The sequence below is a fragment of the Dipodomys ordii genome, unplaced genomic scaffold (assembly GCF_000151885.1).
Source record: "Dipodomys ordii isolate 6190 unplaced genomic scaffold, Dord_2.0 Scaffold152, whole genome shotgun sequence".
Lineage (NCBI taxonomy): Eukaryota > Metazoa > Chordata > Mammalia > Rodentia > Heteromyidae > Dipodomys > Dipodomys ordii.
Window position 1 is genome coordinate 5,227,985 of NW_012267368.1, and position 15,796 is coordinate 5,243,780.

The following is a 15,796-nucleotide window of genomic DNA, read 5'->3' on the forward strand; positions in this document are numbered from 1 at the left end:
CACGACCGGACCCCAAAAAAAAAGTGTTTGGTATTTATTTAGTACTTAGTGACAAACAAACTTTCTTGGTGTTTAAATAATTTACTAATTCATAATAAATAAGTGGCTCATGTATTATTTTTCTTAAGAAAATAAATAGTAATGAAGTAAAATTAAATAGAATGACAAGGTGACCTCAAAGAAACTGTGTGCCACCTCGCTGAGTGCTGAAGGTACGGAGTGGAAAAGCCCTCATGGGCCCACAGGTCCCAGTCACACAGCCCGCGAGTTCTCAGTCACACACCACCGGCTCCTGCTGCATGAGAAAGCAAACCCAGTGTATCCATGAAAACATGATACAAAAGCTTTAGGATCAGCTGTGGAATGGCCTGTATCGCCTGTTGGTCTAACAGCCTTGACATGTCTTCTAAGCAATCTACTGTTCCATGAGAAGGCTTTTGTTCCGTTTTCATCTAAACACCCACAGTGCCTGGATTTAATCCAGCAATTATTAAAGAAGCTACAGAAACAAAGTTCATACCCGTGAACCTACGCTTTGTATTCGTGGTGCGCTGTCAGACACATCTTCATTGGTAGTTTAATGTTTCCATTTTGCCACTTTAGCACCCATCTGATAGACTAGCTTTCATTTCCTTCAGGGCTAAATACATCCAGATTTGCCTAAGAGTTTGAACATTGCTTCCTGGCATAAATGACTTGTGCCTAGTGAAAGGTGTTGTGACACGCCTCTCTATACAGAGAACAAACTTGGAGCATTGCTGCCCCTCTGCTACTCCTCTCATCTCTTCCTCCTTTCCTCTTGCCTCCATCTGCCTTCCTTTTCCTTTTACAACTTTGCTTGTTTTGTTTATTTGTGTCCTCCTAGCTTCTACAAATGAGGGAAAACATGCAGTCCTTGGTTTGTGAGACTTTATTCACATAGCATCATGATCTCTTGTTCATCCACTTTTCATCAGATGCCATCATTTCATTCTTATTCATTCTTTTATATAGTTTTAATATCTTTAAGTACTTGTACAGAGAGGTTTCTATTCAACCTGTTGGTTTCTAAGTATCATGCGTTGTGATCACAGTCTCCCTTGTTGGGCGACATGGGGAAGAATCTCATTCTTAATGCTGACGAATTCACTTGTGCATATAGACCGTATTCTGTGTGCTCATCCCTCCACCGGCAGACACTTCAGCTAATTCTGTAATTGGCTGTTGTGAGGAGCCCCAGCAGGACTGTGGGGGTTCTTGTCCTAGGGTTTTGAAGATGCTCCAGGGAGCTCTCCACAGGAGCCACATTCCTGTACATTCCCCACACCCTTGCCGGGATTTGTTGCTAAACTCAGTGAGGAGGGAAGGGATTGGAGACTGGATGCTCTAAGTGTCGGGCACAGGAACTGAAAAGAGGAAATACATGTTATTTTTAGATTAGTTTTGCTATACAGCTATAGGTTTTCTCATTAATCATTCAAGGGTCACTAAGCTACAAAGTCTTCCAGGTCATCTTCTGTGTAATTTTTTAAACTTCAGATTTTGAAAAACATGTTTATTGGTCGTCTGAAGGCTCACATTGGAAATCTGCAAAACTATCAAATCCCATCTTTTTATAATGGTATCAGGGATGTGTCACCTTTATTTAAGAAACCCTTTGCTGAGCCGGGCACAGGTGACTCATGACTGTAAATGTAATTACTCAGGGGGCTGAGATCTGAGGATCATCGTTTGAAGCCAGCTCAGGAAAGTAAATCTAAGAGATTCTTACCTCCAGTTAAGTAGCAAAAAGCTGAAAGTGGAGGTGTGGCTCCAAAGATGCAGCTTTTTTCAGCCATGAGCATCAAAAGGGTGACCAAGAGCAAGGGGGAGGGAAGGAAGGAAAAAAGGAAGGAAAGAAGGAAGGAAGGAAGGAAGGAGAAAAGGAAGGAAAGAAGGAAGGAAGGAAGGAAGGAAGGAAGGAAGGAAGGAAGGAAGGAAGGAAGGAAATGTTCTCTCAACAAAAGTAAGGTACCCTCATACTAATGGGCGCTATTCACAATGTATGCATAGCATACCTCAGTACATGTATCTGACAAATATATGCAATTGTTACTCTCTAATTAAAAATAAAACAAAGACAAAAAAAACTCCAGGAACACATTCTGGTTTCTTTGTTGTCTAGACAAAAGTTTCAATTAATGACATTATTAGATTTCAGTGCCCAGTCATTTATTTCTTGTGCCTTTTCTCTTAGTCTCAAACGTTCCCATTCTTTGGTCAACTTTTAGGGCAGAGTGAAGAAGGAAATATTTTCTAAACCCTAAGAGACCTAAAATTGGACGGGAACAATTGAAAGCAGAGGCCGTTAGTTTCACAGGGTAAGGTGAAGGTGACTGAAGAGAGGGCGTGGGCCTGTGAGCAGGCGTCCTGTGCCCTGCGTCCTGTGCCCAGCACCCAGAGAGGGGGCCCCTGGAGACACTGGGCCGGCTATTTCTGGTGAGAACAGCATCTGATTTAAAAAATTTTAAAAACGAGAGTAATCGCAGCTGCTATCTATAAACAGCACTGAACATTCCAAATAATGCATGTGCTACTCAGCACCTCTTTTCCTTCAGAACTTCATTAGCAAACCCTTTTTTTTATTTTAAGATTAATATGTCAAATTACAGGCCAAATGCAATCCCATTCTGTGCTGATAAAGGGTGTGACGGTAGCCTGGAGGAGCTTTAATAAGAGTGCAGTTTCACCAGTGTGATGCAACAAAGCAAAACCAATTAAATTCGAAACTAATCCAGTGGCACGGTAATATATTTGTACAACTAATATGGTTATTCTTAATTTTCATCCTCTCTTGATTTAACTTACAGTCTTCTCTAAAGGCAAACCCACTTAGGAAAAGCTCAGTGTTTTGGGTTTTTTTGCTTCGGCTCTCCTATATTGGTAACCCTCCCCTACCCCCAACCTCCAGATCCATAGGCCTCCTAACATGGGCATGCCAACATCAATAGAGCGCATGCAAGGGTCTGTGTGAAATTTTACACATTACATCTTCTCATTCACGGCGAGTGTCAGCCAAAAGCTGACTATCATCTTCAGTTTTAACAATTTATGGTCAGTGTAGGTGCATATTTAATATACATATAAATAACTGTTACATATAACAAGATTATCACTAAACATGACATCCATGAGTTCTACAACATGTATTGAAATATGCATTCTCAATAAGGAAATAATTCTCTGCCATCATGTATATTTCTGCCTTTAGTTACATGGAAGAGTCACAGAGACGTTGTTATTGATCTAGGCAGTGAATGTTTTCTTTAGGCAAAATTGGCTCTGTGGCAACAGCGTTATTATTGTTGGTGCTGCACTGGGCCATGAAAACTCTGTTTCTCTCTTTCCTTCTTTATTTATTTATACTGTCTTTGGGTAGTTGTGCTGTGGGGTTCCACTTCAGTATGTGTGTTTATGAGTACATGCTTCTCGACCAGCCACACTGGCAGCTCTGCAGCTGGAGTGAGGGTCTGCATCACTCCATCACTGACTGGTTTTCCATGCCACTCGTCCTGCAGACAAAACACAGACTTAAAAGGGAATTTCCGATGGGTGCCGGTGGCTCACGCCTGTAATCCTAGCTACTCAGGAGGCTGAGATCTGAGGATCGCAGTTCAAAGCCAGCCTGGGCAGGAAAGTCCGTGAGACTCTTATCTCCAATAAACCACTAGAAAGTCGGAAGTGGCACTGTGGCTTAAGCGGTAGAGCGCTTGCCTTGAGCTGAAAATTGCAAGAACAGCGCCCAAGCCCAGAGTTCAAGCCCCATGACCAACAACAACAACAAAAAAAAAAGGGAATTTCGGTTTACCAGTCAGGTGTGCTAAACCCCACAAAAACTGCAGTGTGCACTTCTCACCGGTGGGGTGAGGACCAGCTGTGAGCCTGGATGTGGCAGGCCAGAGACCAGGCCGGCCAAAGTGGTACCCCACCTGCTCCCCCAGGGCAACCACGTGGTCAGTTGTCTGGTGAAAACCACCAAAATCTGAATGGGGAAATGGTTGAACCACCCATCCTAAAGAAAAGTATCATCTAGAAATAAGAACTATCTGCTTTGTTACTCTGGAAATAATCGTTTGGGGCTCAGATTCTAGCTGGAATATACTCAGGCCTTGGTGTTATCACAGTGACAAAGGAAGTGTGCTCAGCTGACTGCTCTTCCTCTCTTCCCAGTGGCCAGTATCCAGAAGCTCCCGGCAGCCTCCGTTCTGACAGACATCAACTTCCCCATGAAGGGACGGAAGGGAATGGTGGACTGGGCCAGGAACTCCGAAGACAGGGTCCTGATACCCAAAAGTATTTTCAGCCCAGTGTCTTCAAAAGGTGAACCACAGAGACTGTCTGAACGTTGAGCAGAGCACCCTCACAGTAGCATTAGTGGCATAGAGCTCCATTCAGTAGACATGATATTTACAGTCATGATCCCAGCCCACTTTTATAAGTATAGACAGCTCACACTGGGCTTGTACATATCCTGAGGGAAGGAACGTGACTGTTAAAATTCTCAAGAAAACAGTGACAAAATGCAAAAATATTCAAAACTGAGATTTGTATCCCAGGATAGAACATATGACTTCATCTGTTGGCAGTGGCTCACACCTGTAACCCCAGCTACTCAAGGGCTGGGATCCCAGGATTATGGCTCAAAGCCAGCCTGGGCAGATAAATCTGAAAGACTCTTCTTTCCAGTTAACTAACAAAAAGTCAGAAGTGGAGGTGTGGCTCAAGTGGTAAAGCACCAAGCCTTCAGCAAAAAAAGTAAGGGAGAGAACCCAGGCCCTGAGTTCAAGCACCAGTAATCACACACACACACACACACACACACACACACATGCATGCACATACACACACACGTATACACATACATACATACACACATGCCTACACATACACTGTATCTGTAAGTGTATATGTATGTCTATACATATATATCCCATATTTATTTGTATATAAAGGAGATATTGATGCATGTTCTGCTTTCTGTACAATGTCATTTTTCTTACTGTCTCACATTAAATTTTTCTTCGTTTTTTAGGATATTATCTTATTGTATTAACATACCTTTAGTAGAAATAACTTTTATGAACTTCTTCAGTAGCCTCTAATATTGGTGGCTTTTTCCAGAAGTGAAATGATGGTCTTAATAGTCTCACTTTGGAGATTTCTAACCTTAGAATTTTATACTACAGAAAACACTTGTCTCTTTGCCCTGATGTCATAGGGGAATTAAATCCTCTAAATGTGACTGAAGAAAAATCTTGTCCCATTCTGGTCAGGGTTGGATCCCAATGGGAAACCACCAGCTTCCTTGCCACAGCTACCAGGAGTGTGCTGGGGTCCCCAGTGAGCTGGGTCTGCTCCCTGCTTCCTGTGTCCCCCGGGACGCCATGGGTCTGCCCCCTGCCTTCATCTTGGCAATGTACAAATACAGTTTGGTAAGACAGTATATTTCTTGTTGTTTAACTAATACCTTCCATTTTATCTTTCAGAATTAGATGAATCATCTGTGTTTGTTCTTGGAGCTGTCCTATACAAAAACTTAGATCTAATTTTACCTACTTTGAGGTAAGCTACAAAGGAATAAGCTGTGGTAATCTTTCTCCATTATTTGAGTTTTTTTAATTGTAGTTCATTCTGTGAAAATAGTCGAACAGGCTTTGGTAACACAATGGGCTTATTCCGCAGTGAAATATAAAATATCCATTTAATGCACAAGTTGGTAGTGTATTATGCATTTTAAATCAATTAGAAAAGACCATTTTGTTGTCTGATCATAACCCTGCAATTCTTTTGTAACTGATCATGGATTGCCTACAGATCAGAGGGAAGGAAGGGCAACCCTTGGACTCCCTGGCACAGAACAGGTCGTTGCAATGTTAATCCACTCTATGACACTGTCCATCAACATCAGATGAAAGTCAACGCTTGCTGTAGTAGCTGGAAAACATGGTTTTGGTCTTAATTTGCACAAGACCTCCATTTGCTTCAAAACAGAATTTTAGTTACTACTAAATATATGGCTTATTCTGAGGAACATGTTGAAGAGCCAGGTCAAGCAGAAAACTTCCTGAGACACTTGTCTCCAGTTAACCACCAAAAGCCAGAAGAGGCTTGGCTCAAGAGGGAAAACACCAAGCAAGAGCTCCAGTCTGGACTCAAGCTCTAGTACCAGCACCCAAAACAAAAACAAACAAAAGCCCATATCAGTATGCATCATAATTCATAAAACTTATTCAGGCCAGAGGCTTGTGGCTCACATCTGTAATTCTTAGCTACTCAAGGCTGAGAACTGAGGATTGTGGTTCAAAGCCATCCCCAGGTAGGAAAATCCCAGGAGAGTCTTATCTCCTATTGACTATCAAAAAGCAGGAAGCAGAGAGATGACTCAAATAGTGGTTCCCCAGCCTGGAGCAGACACAGTGCCCAGGCCTTGAGTTCAAGCCCCAGTACCAGCACAAAAAAAAAATAAATATAAACATACAAAACCAAAAATCACAAAATGCATTCATAGAGATATGGATTCTTTCTGCTTCTTAAAGAAGAGAGGTATGGTGGATAAGAGAGCTTGAAGGAAGTCCTGCCCTCCCTGGGTGGTGCTCCTTCACATCAAGCTTACCTATTTATTTAAAGCTTGTATATTTATATAAAGGTTTTAAGAATTCTAGGCTAGATAGTGACATAAAACCAGGTTGTTTCTGTTTCAATTTAACAAGACTAAAATTTCCTAGCTGCCTTGTCACTTAACAATTTAGTTGAACGCTCTTCAACTTTAAGCTAGAAGCAACTTTATCACCCACATTTGCATTATTTGCATGTGAGAACTATAGTACATGCAAAGAAAATATTCAATATATAACGCTTCAGATGATTAATTTACCCCCTAGATATGTAATGAAGTTGTATGATTCATCCTGTTCTGTAAAATATCCCAGAACAAATTCATCTGTACAGTTAGGGTATTTCAAGTTTCATAAATCCATGTAGTCAGGGAACTTAGAAATTTATCTAGGGATACCAATCTATAAAAATAAAAGAAAGGACATTTAATTAATGGTTCAGCTTTTAATCATCTAAGAGATGCTTGTCATTTACAGTGTATTCCTGGATTAATGGGCCCCTTGTGGGCTAGTTAATGAGCATAGCAAATAACATCCTGGCCATTGAATCCCCTACCGTCCTGTACCACAAACCAACTCTGAAACGGCAGACAGACCACCAAGTCTGTCCACAGGGAAGCTCAGGGCTTTGACTTACAAGTTATTTCCAGCTTCAGAAATTCTACACTGCAGAGAGTTGCTATGCATTCTCTATACTCATCCCTTTCATAACGTTTGCTCAAGAACTAGAAAGAGAACCCTGACATTCCAGTCTCAGGCTGTCCATCCAAGCCACTGAAGAAATGAGGTCTGAGGTTCGGAGCCAGCCTGGACAGACAAATCCAAGAGACTGCTATCTCTGATTAACCAGGAAAAAAAAACACTCATGTGGTAGAGCACCATCCTAGAGTGACCACAGAAAAAGGGCAGCCCTCAAGCTCTGACTTTGATACCTGGTATCAGCACAAAACAAAAACAAAAGATTAATTAAAAAAGATTAGTGTTTATATTATAAAAGTGTAGAAAGTCAGAGAAGTAAAATCTTAAACAATTGGGCTGGGAAGGCGGCTCAGTGATGAGGCCCGGGTTTGATTCCTCAGCACCACGTAAGCGCAAAAAGCCGGAAGTGGTGCTATGGCTCAAGTGGTACAGCACTAGCCTTGAGCTGAAGAGCTGAGGGACAGCACCAAGGCCCCATGACTGACAAAAAAAAAAAAAAAACTTAAAGAATAAGTTGAATTTTCTCCACCCCTTGAATAGCACCACAGAGATTTCAGTGTTTCAGACGGCAGACATCACACATCTCAAGGGCGGGAAGAACTTAATTGCTATAGTTGTGAGATCTACTTGGCTGTACGATCAGCTGTTCTGGCAGGATGTCCCAGAGCACAGGCTTCCAGGACATCACACAGCTGCAGATGGCAACTTGGTGGCCAACTATTCCCTTACGTGGATTATAATAAATTGATCGCATAAAGTAAAGGAAATTCTGTGTAGCACACACTTTTTTTCCCAGAGGGAATCACTGTATAATGTAAGTTTGCTTATTTTTCCTTTATTAAGCATTTAATACTGTCATAAACATTTAAAAGAACTGGGTAAACTGAGGTTTAGGGTGTATTTGTTCAACATACATGTCTTGAGCACTGAAATGTCAAGTATGATGGAAATGAGGACACATACATGAGAATACCGTCTTGCCTTCACTGGTCTTAAAACCTTTAGAAGGAGGCATGTATAGAAATGGTGGATCCCTTGATAAAATTGGACACCGTACTGTCACAAGACAGGGCTGATGCCAGGGTGAGATGGGCAGCCAGTCATTGTTAATGAACGGGCACACACATCTTCCTGATAAAACCCAGCAAACGCAGGACTCAGGATGCCCCCTCTAGGCCCCCGGGAAGCCGACGCTCCGGACTCTGTGCAAAGCTGTCTGCATGGGCCGTTCCCGGTCCACCTGCTCCCACTCCACCCTTGTCCACTGCCCACTCACCGGGCCACAGCGTCAGCACAGAGAGCAGTTCGCAAACATCCCGTGCACTTGCTAATCCTGCACAGAACGCCCATACCCATGGTTTTCAATAATGTAGCCACTTAGGTAATTTTACAATAACAGAAATACTTTACTATAAAAACTACCCTCTGGACTGGCGGTGCTGAGCTTTATTTAGAGCAGGGAGGATGGGTTGTACCTGGCGTAGAGGAGCAGAGGAACGGAAGGAGTTCATAAATAAACAGCAGCACAGCTGAATTCCCGAGCACGCAGTTTCACCAGGGAAGGAGCTCGCGCCTGTGCAGCTGGCGCCATTTTACCCTGGCCCTGGTGCATCTTGTTTTTACCTGCATATTTCTGGTGGTGCCACACACTCGTCTCCAAACCTCAAGCTCTAGCATGTTCCAAGAGGCCCGCCGACTCCGCCAACATGGCAGCTCGCCTGGCAGGTCTTCCAGCCTTCTTACTTCATGTATACCCACTGACTCCCTGCCCGCTTTCACCCAGAGAACAACGCACTGGCCAAGCACCCTGATGCCCAACCCTCAAAGCTGCCCTCCCCCATGGTGCGGCCACTGCCAGCCCAGGCTCAAGCCTCGGCGCCGGGAGGGCAGGCCACTGGCTCGCTGGCTCTTCCTGCAGCTGCTTCTGTGAGGAAATGCGATGTGCTCGTGTCTTCTCACCCGCTACGTTGTCCTGTGTGGTTAAGTGTGTTTCCTGCCATCACTGTGTACGTGAAGCTAGGTTCACAACGACCTGCGCTGCCCAGTGCTCCAAACCCCCACTTGGGGAACAGCTCAGGGTTCTTTCCTCTGTGCCAAATACTATCCAAACTGCCGAAAGCATTATCCTAACACACGAAGACACAGCCCAGTGGCTCAGGCCTGTAATCCAAGCTACTCAGGAGGCGGAATCTGAGAACTGAGGTTTGGAGTCCGTGGGGAAGGAAAGTCCATGAGATTCTTATCTCCATTTAACCAGCAAAAAGCTAGAAGTAAAGAACCACCTTTGAGAGAACAATACGAAGGGACCACGCCCCGAGATTGTTGAGAGACGCCACGGGAGTCTCCCTTGTCACACGACAGTACCGGGAGGCGACAGCAGAGTGGAGGGCAGATAGGCATGAGCATGGTCCTCCCCTCAGCCTCGCACCCCCAGGCCTCCGCTTAGACCTGGAGCTCCGAGGCCACATGGAAGCAGTGGGCAAAATGGCAAAGATGCCTTTATTTCTCTCCAGGTTCTTTGCTGGTGACGGTGCACAGGGTATGCGTCGCGTGCCCACGGGGCGGCCACGCTCAGGGAGGGTGGGTTTGAGTGCTGGCATCCTAGCAGGGGCTGAGCATTGGACAGAGTTCTTGTCAGCCTCTCCTGCCTGCCTCTAATCCGTGTTCCTCTGTTTCAGAAATTACACCGTCGTGAATTCCAAAATCATCGTGGTGACGATCAGGCCGGAGCCCAAAGCCACAGATTCATTTCTGGAGATAGAACTGGCTCACCTGGCCAATGTAAGTGCCCTTCACGTGGCCCGAAAGATGGGCCTTTGTAGTTGAAAACAAAGTAACGTCATATGAGCATGAGTATTACACAGAAGCACACTGGCATGTGAGGCTTTCGTGTATGATTATTATCATGTGTGACAAATAGATTTCATCTGTTTGCACATCTCCAGCAAGCTGTGTGTTTGACCCTGGGAACTGGAATGCAATGAGAAGCTATCTGTCTGTCCTCTGGTGGGAAGTCTGCTCTAGAAATGTTCAGCTGTGAGGGGCATGTAGTAGTAGAAATTATAATCACAGTTCAAAAGGGATGACTCATCCGGGCACCATGGCTCACACCTGTTATCCCAGCCACTCAGGAAGCTGAGATCTGAGGATCACAGTTTGAAGGCAGCCCAGGGAGACAAATTTTTGAGACCCTTATCACCAACTAACCACCAAAAACCAGAAGTGGAGCTGTGGCTCAAGTGGTAAAACACTAGCCTTGAGCACAAAAGCAAAGGGACAGTGTACAGACCCAGTGTTCAAGCCCCAGGACCCGAACACACACACACACACACACACACACACACACACACAAGAGTCAATCATGTTTCACACGCAAGAGTTTTATGCTATTCCTTGCAAAGCCTCTACAAAATTGTCTTCCATGGAAGAGGAGCCAGCAGGGATTGAGTCATTTTCGAAGGTTTACGAAGTTAGGGAGATAATTTAAATTCACATCCTGCAGGGCCCAAAGCCTGTCTAATGTCTGCTATTGTACATTTTCTGATTTCTGAAAGAAATCAGCCTTGGTGTTTCAAGAAAATGATCCTCATCTTCCCCAGGAACTGGTTCTCGAGACAATGCCCCAGGCTTCTGGATGGTTTAATGAAAACTGCAAATCTTCCTGCGATAATTTTGAAACATTGCGATTAATATTTAAACTATGGTACCATTTCCTACTTCGCCCAAATGTGAGCCTTGATTCTGCTCTACCTTCCCAGACCTCTCCTCGTACCAGACACAGTTCCTCCTCTCCACCCCACCCCCACTGCAGAGTTGGGGGGAGGGGCAGGCACAGAGGAGGTTGGGCTGGAACATGGAATCTAGGTGTGTGCCCAAAGTCATTTATGAATTTATGAAAATATTTCTTCTGCTTCTTTTCATTGTTACTCATGAGAATATATAGTTACACGCATTTTAGTATAAAATAGGAAGAGATGTTAATCCCTCACTGAATTTACTGAATAATATATAGGCTGTCAGAACAGGTACATTTATAATCATGCCTTTAACCCATAAGACTAGAACAGATTTTCTAAGCATTTTAGTTGAAGATTAATTATAACTCTCATGCAGAAAACATTTCTATACACAAACATTTGAAGACTTTCCCAAATAATAATGAAACATTTACGATTTAAAGACCATGTTAATTAGAGGAAATGGATAGGTTATAAAAGAGTAACATCAAAAATCACGCTGAAGCAGTCCTGCAACTTCAATTCCACAATACTATTGAAAGTGAACATGTTTAGGCTTCGAATCTAACCTTTCTATTTCGGGAATAAACATTGGCTATATGATTTTTTTAAAAGCTAAACTACACACAAGAAAATTATTTTCTGTAGAGGGGGAAAGAATGGTTACTCAACAGACATCACAAAGAGTCACGGAGAAGCATGTAAGACTGTTGAACCTGGTGCTGCTGACCACAGCGGCTGAGATCTGAGGATCATGGTTCTAAACCAGCCTGGACAGAAATGTCTCTAAGACTCTGATCTCCAATGAACTAGTAAAAAAGCAGAAGTGGAGTTGTGGTTCAAATGGTAAGGAGCCACTCTTGATTGAAAAAGCCAAAGAGAGCATGAGGCCCTGAGTTCAAACCCTAGTTCACGCACGCACATGGATGCACACATGCACATGTGCGCACACATGAGCACGCATGTGTCATTTGATGTTAGAAGTAATTGCACCGTCTGTGCTGTCCAAAGTCTGCTGTCCACTGTGACAGGTCTGGCAGAGCCAGAGAGGAGGAAGGGGCGCCGTCACCCCCTCCCATCCCTTGTCACCTGCAGCACAGACCCGGCCCCAGGCACAGGCCGGGCCGCTGCTCACACAGCCTTGTGCTTCACGTGGAGTTGGCAACACTTATTATACCACTCACATTTATATTGCTTCCCAGGTCAGGTTATGCAAAATATTTTCCCATTCAAGTAAACAGTATAGGACTGATCAGCTTAGGGTATATTAATATTCAGTAAAGGCATTCTATACACTGACACTGGTTTGTTTCCATTTCTGAGATAACCAAAACACAGCTGAGAATAAAATATGATTTGAGCTAAAAGGTAAAGAAATTGTATCTGTGTGTGTCTGTTTGTGTGTGTCTGTGTATGAGCAGTGAGGTTTGAACTAAGAGCCTGTGCCTTAGCATTTTCACTCAAGGTTGGTACTCTACAACTTGAGCCACAGCTCTACTTCTGACATTTTCATGGTTACTTGGAGATAAGAATCTTAAAAACTTTTCTGCCAGGACTGGCTTTGAATTGGGATCCCCAGGTCTCAGCCTCCTAAATAGCTGGGATTGCAGGCGTGAGCCACTGGTACATGGCAAGAAATTATATCTTACAAAAGAAGTTTGAAATAAAAACTAGCTAAAATTTCATGATAACACACACACACATACACACAGTACTAGCCTTGAAATTGGACTATTTTAAATACAACATTATCTTTAATAACTTATCTTCCTGCTTTGACTAGCTTCTCCTACAGAAAGCATCTTCTGTGCTTCCTTGAGCTCTGGATAGCAACCTCCAGATGCCGTTTCTTTATTTGTCACGTGAGGAAAACAGAAGGGTAGGGATTGTCAGTTAGAGGGAGTCGAGGGAAAAGCCCATTAACATTTCGTAAGTGAAATGTGTTCTTTTTAAAAGCTTTTAACAAACAGCATTTACAGTATGTTCAATATAATAAGGCCCTTGGGAGCTGGTAGGACTAGGAAATAGAATAGCAACTCCAAATGGTATTTAGTAAAGCCAATTGAAGTTTCCAGCAGCCGGGCAATTAATTAGCAAAGCATCATTCTTGCTCAGTTTCCCTGGCATGTGGCTTCATTTCCATGACCTGGGTATCATTTGTGCTGGGCCTGGTGGTCATTTGCTTTTAAGGAATTTTGTGTTTCATATTTCTAATGTTCTTTTTTATTTGTGTGACATGATTACAAATTGTTACATTCTACAATGTATAATCATTTTATTGAAAATAATTACTGAAACCTAAGTGCAACAGAGCAGATCTGTATGCATGTGTGGACACACATACACACATGTGTGCACACACATGCACACACACACAGTGAAGATCCACTATGAGACAGTTGGGGCCTACCAGGTTAACATCCTCATATTTAAAGCCAAGTTAGAAAAACAGACAATGAATGCATTATGATTATCCCATGTTTCCTCAACTTTTCAAATACATTATTTCTCTAAGTAAAATGTAATTATGTTGTTCCTTCCATTTTGAGTGGAGAGATAGCATGCACCCTGCTGGCCTGTAGTCTAACCTAGCCCTTAAAAGGAAATGGTTTTACTCTGGGCAGCTGCTCTATGGCCAATGCAGGGTGCTACTTGGTACTTCAAAGTTGCAAGCAAAAAAAAAAAAATATTGCTCTCAAAATGGCCATATGCAACAAAATCTCATGAGAATCTGGATCCGGAGCTATTTTCTTTGCCATATTTTTTTAACATATTACCTCTGTGTGTGTGTGTGTGTGTGTGTGTGTGTGTGTGTGTGTGGTGTGTGTGTGTGCGCGCGCGCGTGCGTGCACGCGCGTTCGCATGCGTGTGTGAATCATAAGCCACCATCTTGGTAAACCTCAGCTGAAACACTGCATACTGCAGCGCTGGTCAGCTTTTTGCCAGCGGCACGGGCCCCACATCCCCGGTGTTCTCATAACTGCTAAAGGCTAACAACTTGCGGATGTAAACAGCACTTGGTAAGGGCTGAAGAAGCACAGCACGTGTGTAATTCCCACAAAGGGCCATTTACATCCTTTAGCTTTCAGTAATAATTTTTAATTTGCTTTACGTTTAAATTTTATTTCATTTATTATTTTTTGGTGCAGGTACTAGATTAGAACTCAATGCTTTGTTGCTCTCTCTTGGCTTTTTTGGCTTCATCTCTTCCACTTGGGCCACACCTCCACTTCTGACATTTTGCTGGCTCATTGGAGCTACGAGTCTCCTGGGCTTTTCTGATTGAGCTGGCTTTGAACTCAGGCCTCAGATTTCCGAGTAGCTAACATTACACACAGGTGTGAGCTGCAGGCACTGAGCCCTTTACTTCTAACATTGCCTTTCAACCTTGGTTTTTGGCCCTTTGGAGGCATTCTGTGCTGGGTTGATGCGGACACTCCGGTCACGTTTTATTAGAGCAGAATTTAGCAACTATTTTTGCAAAAAGGTAGAAGTGTTTAGATACGGGAGCCTGGTGGTTTCGACCACATGCGCTCAGTGATGTTTTCCTCATGTCAGAGCAGTCACAGACAACCAAAGGAGTCAGTTCCACTAGAATCGTATCTGCGAAGAAGGCATGACCGGCCAGGCTCAGCCGCGGCCAGCAGCTTGTCGGCTCCTGTGCGGCAGACACACAAGTGGCCAGGAGGTTGCCCACGTCTTTGACCCTCAGAACCAATGAACCTGAGTTACGTGTTCAAGGCAGACTCCAGTGTGGCTGCATGTCAAAAGGACATGGTACATGTTTGTTGCAAATGTGTTGCATGTTAACAGAAAATGTTCAATGTCATTATCGTTAAGGGCTCTGGTTTCGGGCACTTGTTAGGTTTATCTGAGCTGGCCACGTTTAATCACGTGAGCCATTGAAATGAAGGACCCAGCCAGGCACCAGTGGCGCACATCTGTAGTCCTGGCTGCGTAGGAGCCAAGGTTTATGATTCACAGGCCAACCAGGCAGCAAAGGCCCTGAGCTTCAGCTCCGTTAGCCGGACTGCACCTGATGAGCCAGTGCTGTCTGTGAAATGGCAGCAGAGAGGCCATAGTGTGAAGGACGTGGACTGCAGAAGCCAGCGACAACATTAAGCTGCAAGCCATGAGCTGGGACTTCGCACATTTATCCCAGACCCCAGCGAGGAGTGTGACCACACCGGCACTTGTCTCAGCCATGGAGCCTTCCTCGCAGAGCCCAAGCTGAGCCCTCCAGACACCGTCAAGATACTGAAGCCATGTTCCATGCTTGTGTTCCACTCACATGCAGATGATAGAGATAATCCATACCACATGCCCATTGTGTCTTTCAGTACCCCATGTCTGACAATATTATAGCACATTAGTCAATGGAACTCAGAAAATTGACATTGTTCCCTAATTGTAACTGGGACAGCCCTTTAGGACTTGGTAAAAGGCACCAGCGTGGTGTGGCATGGGACAGTGACAGTGGGCTCTCAGGGGGACCAGGGCGACATCAGAGCAGCACCTGGGCTCCCAAGAGAAGTGCCCTGTGCAAGATGCCAGCTGGAACCCAACCTGCATCCCGCAGGTGGGAGCCACTCACGGCCAGCGCAGGAAAGCTCCTCTGTGGACAGAGACAGGCCATGCTGGACATATCCCCGCCCAGTCTCAACATAACCCCAGCAGGATACACAGCACCCGCCTGTCTGCTATGTGGATCTAGTCACGTAAGCATCT

General features: G+C 44.2%; 1 protein-coding gene across 1 annotated transcript in view; it reads left to right on the forward strand.

Moving 5' to 3' along the window:
- The window catches only part of Adgrb3 (adhesion G protein-coupled receptor B3), a 529,297-nt gene that overhangs the window by 262,346 nt on the left and 251,155 nt on the right, over positions 1-15,796 (forward strand). The window contains exons 12-14 of the mRNA XM_013032264.1: positions 4,189-4,338; positions 5,505-5,580; positions 10,010-10,112. Of these exons, the coding sequence (XP_012887718.1) occupies positions 4,189-4,338; positions 5,505-5,580; positions 10,010-10,112 (329 nt within the window). The remainder of the gene's footprint in view (positions 1-4,188; positions 4,339-5,504; positions 5,581-10,009; positions 10,113-15,796) is intronic.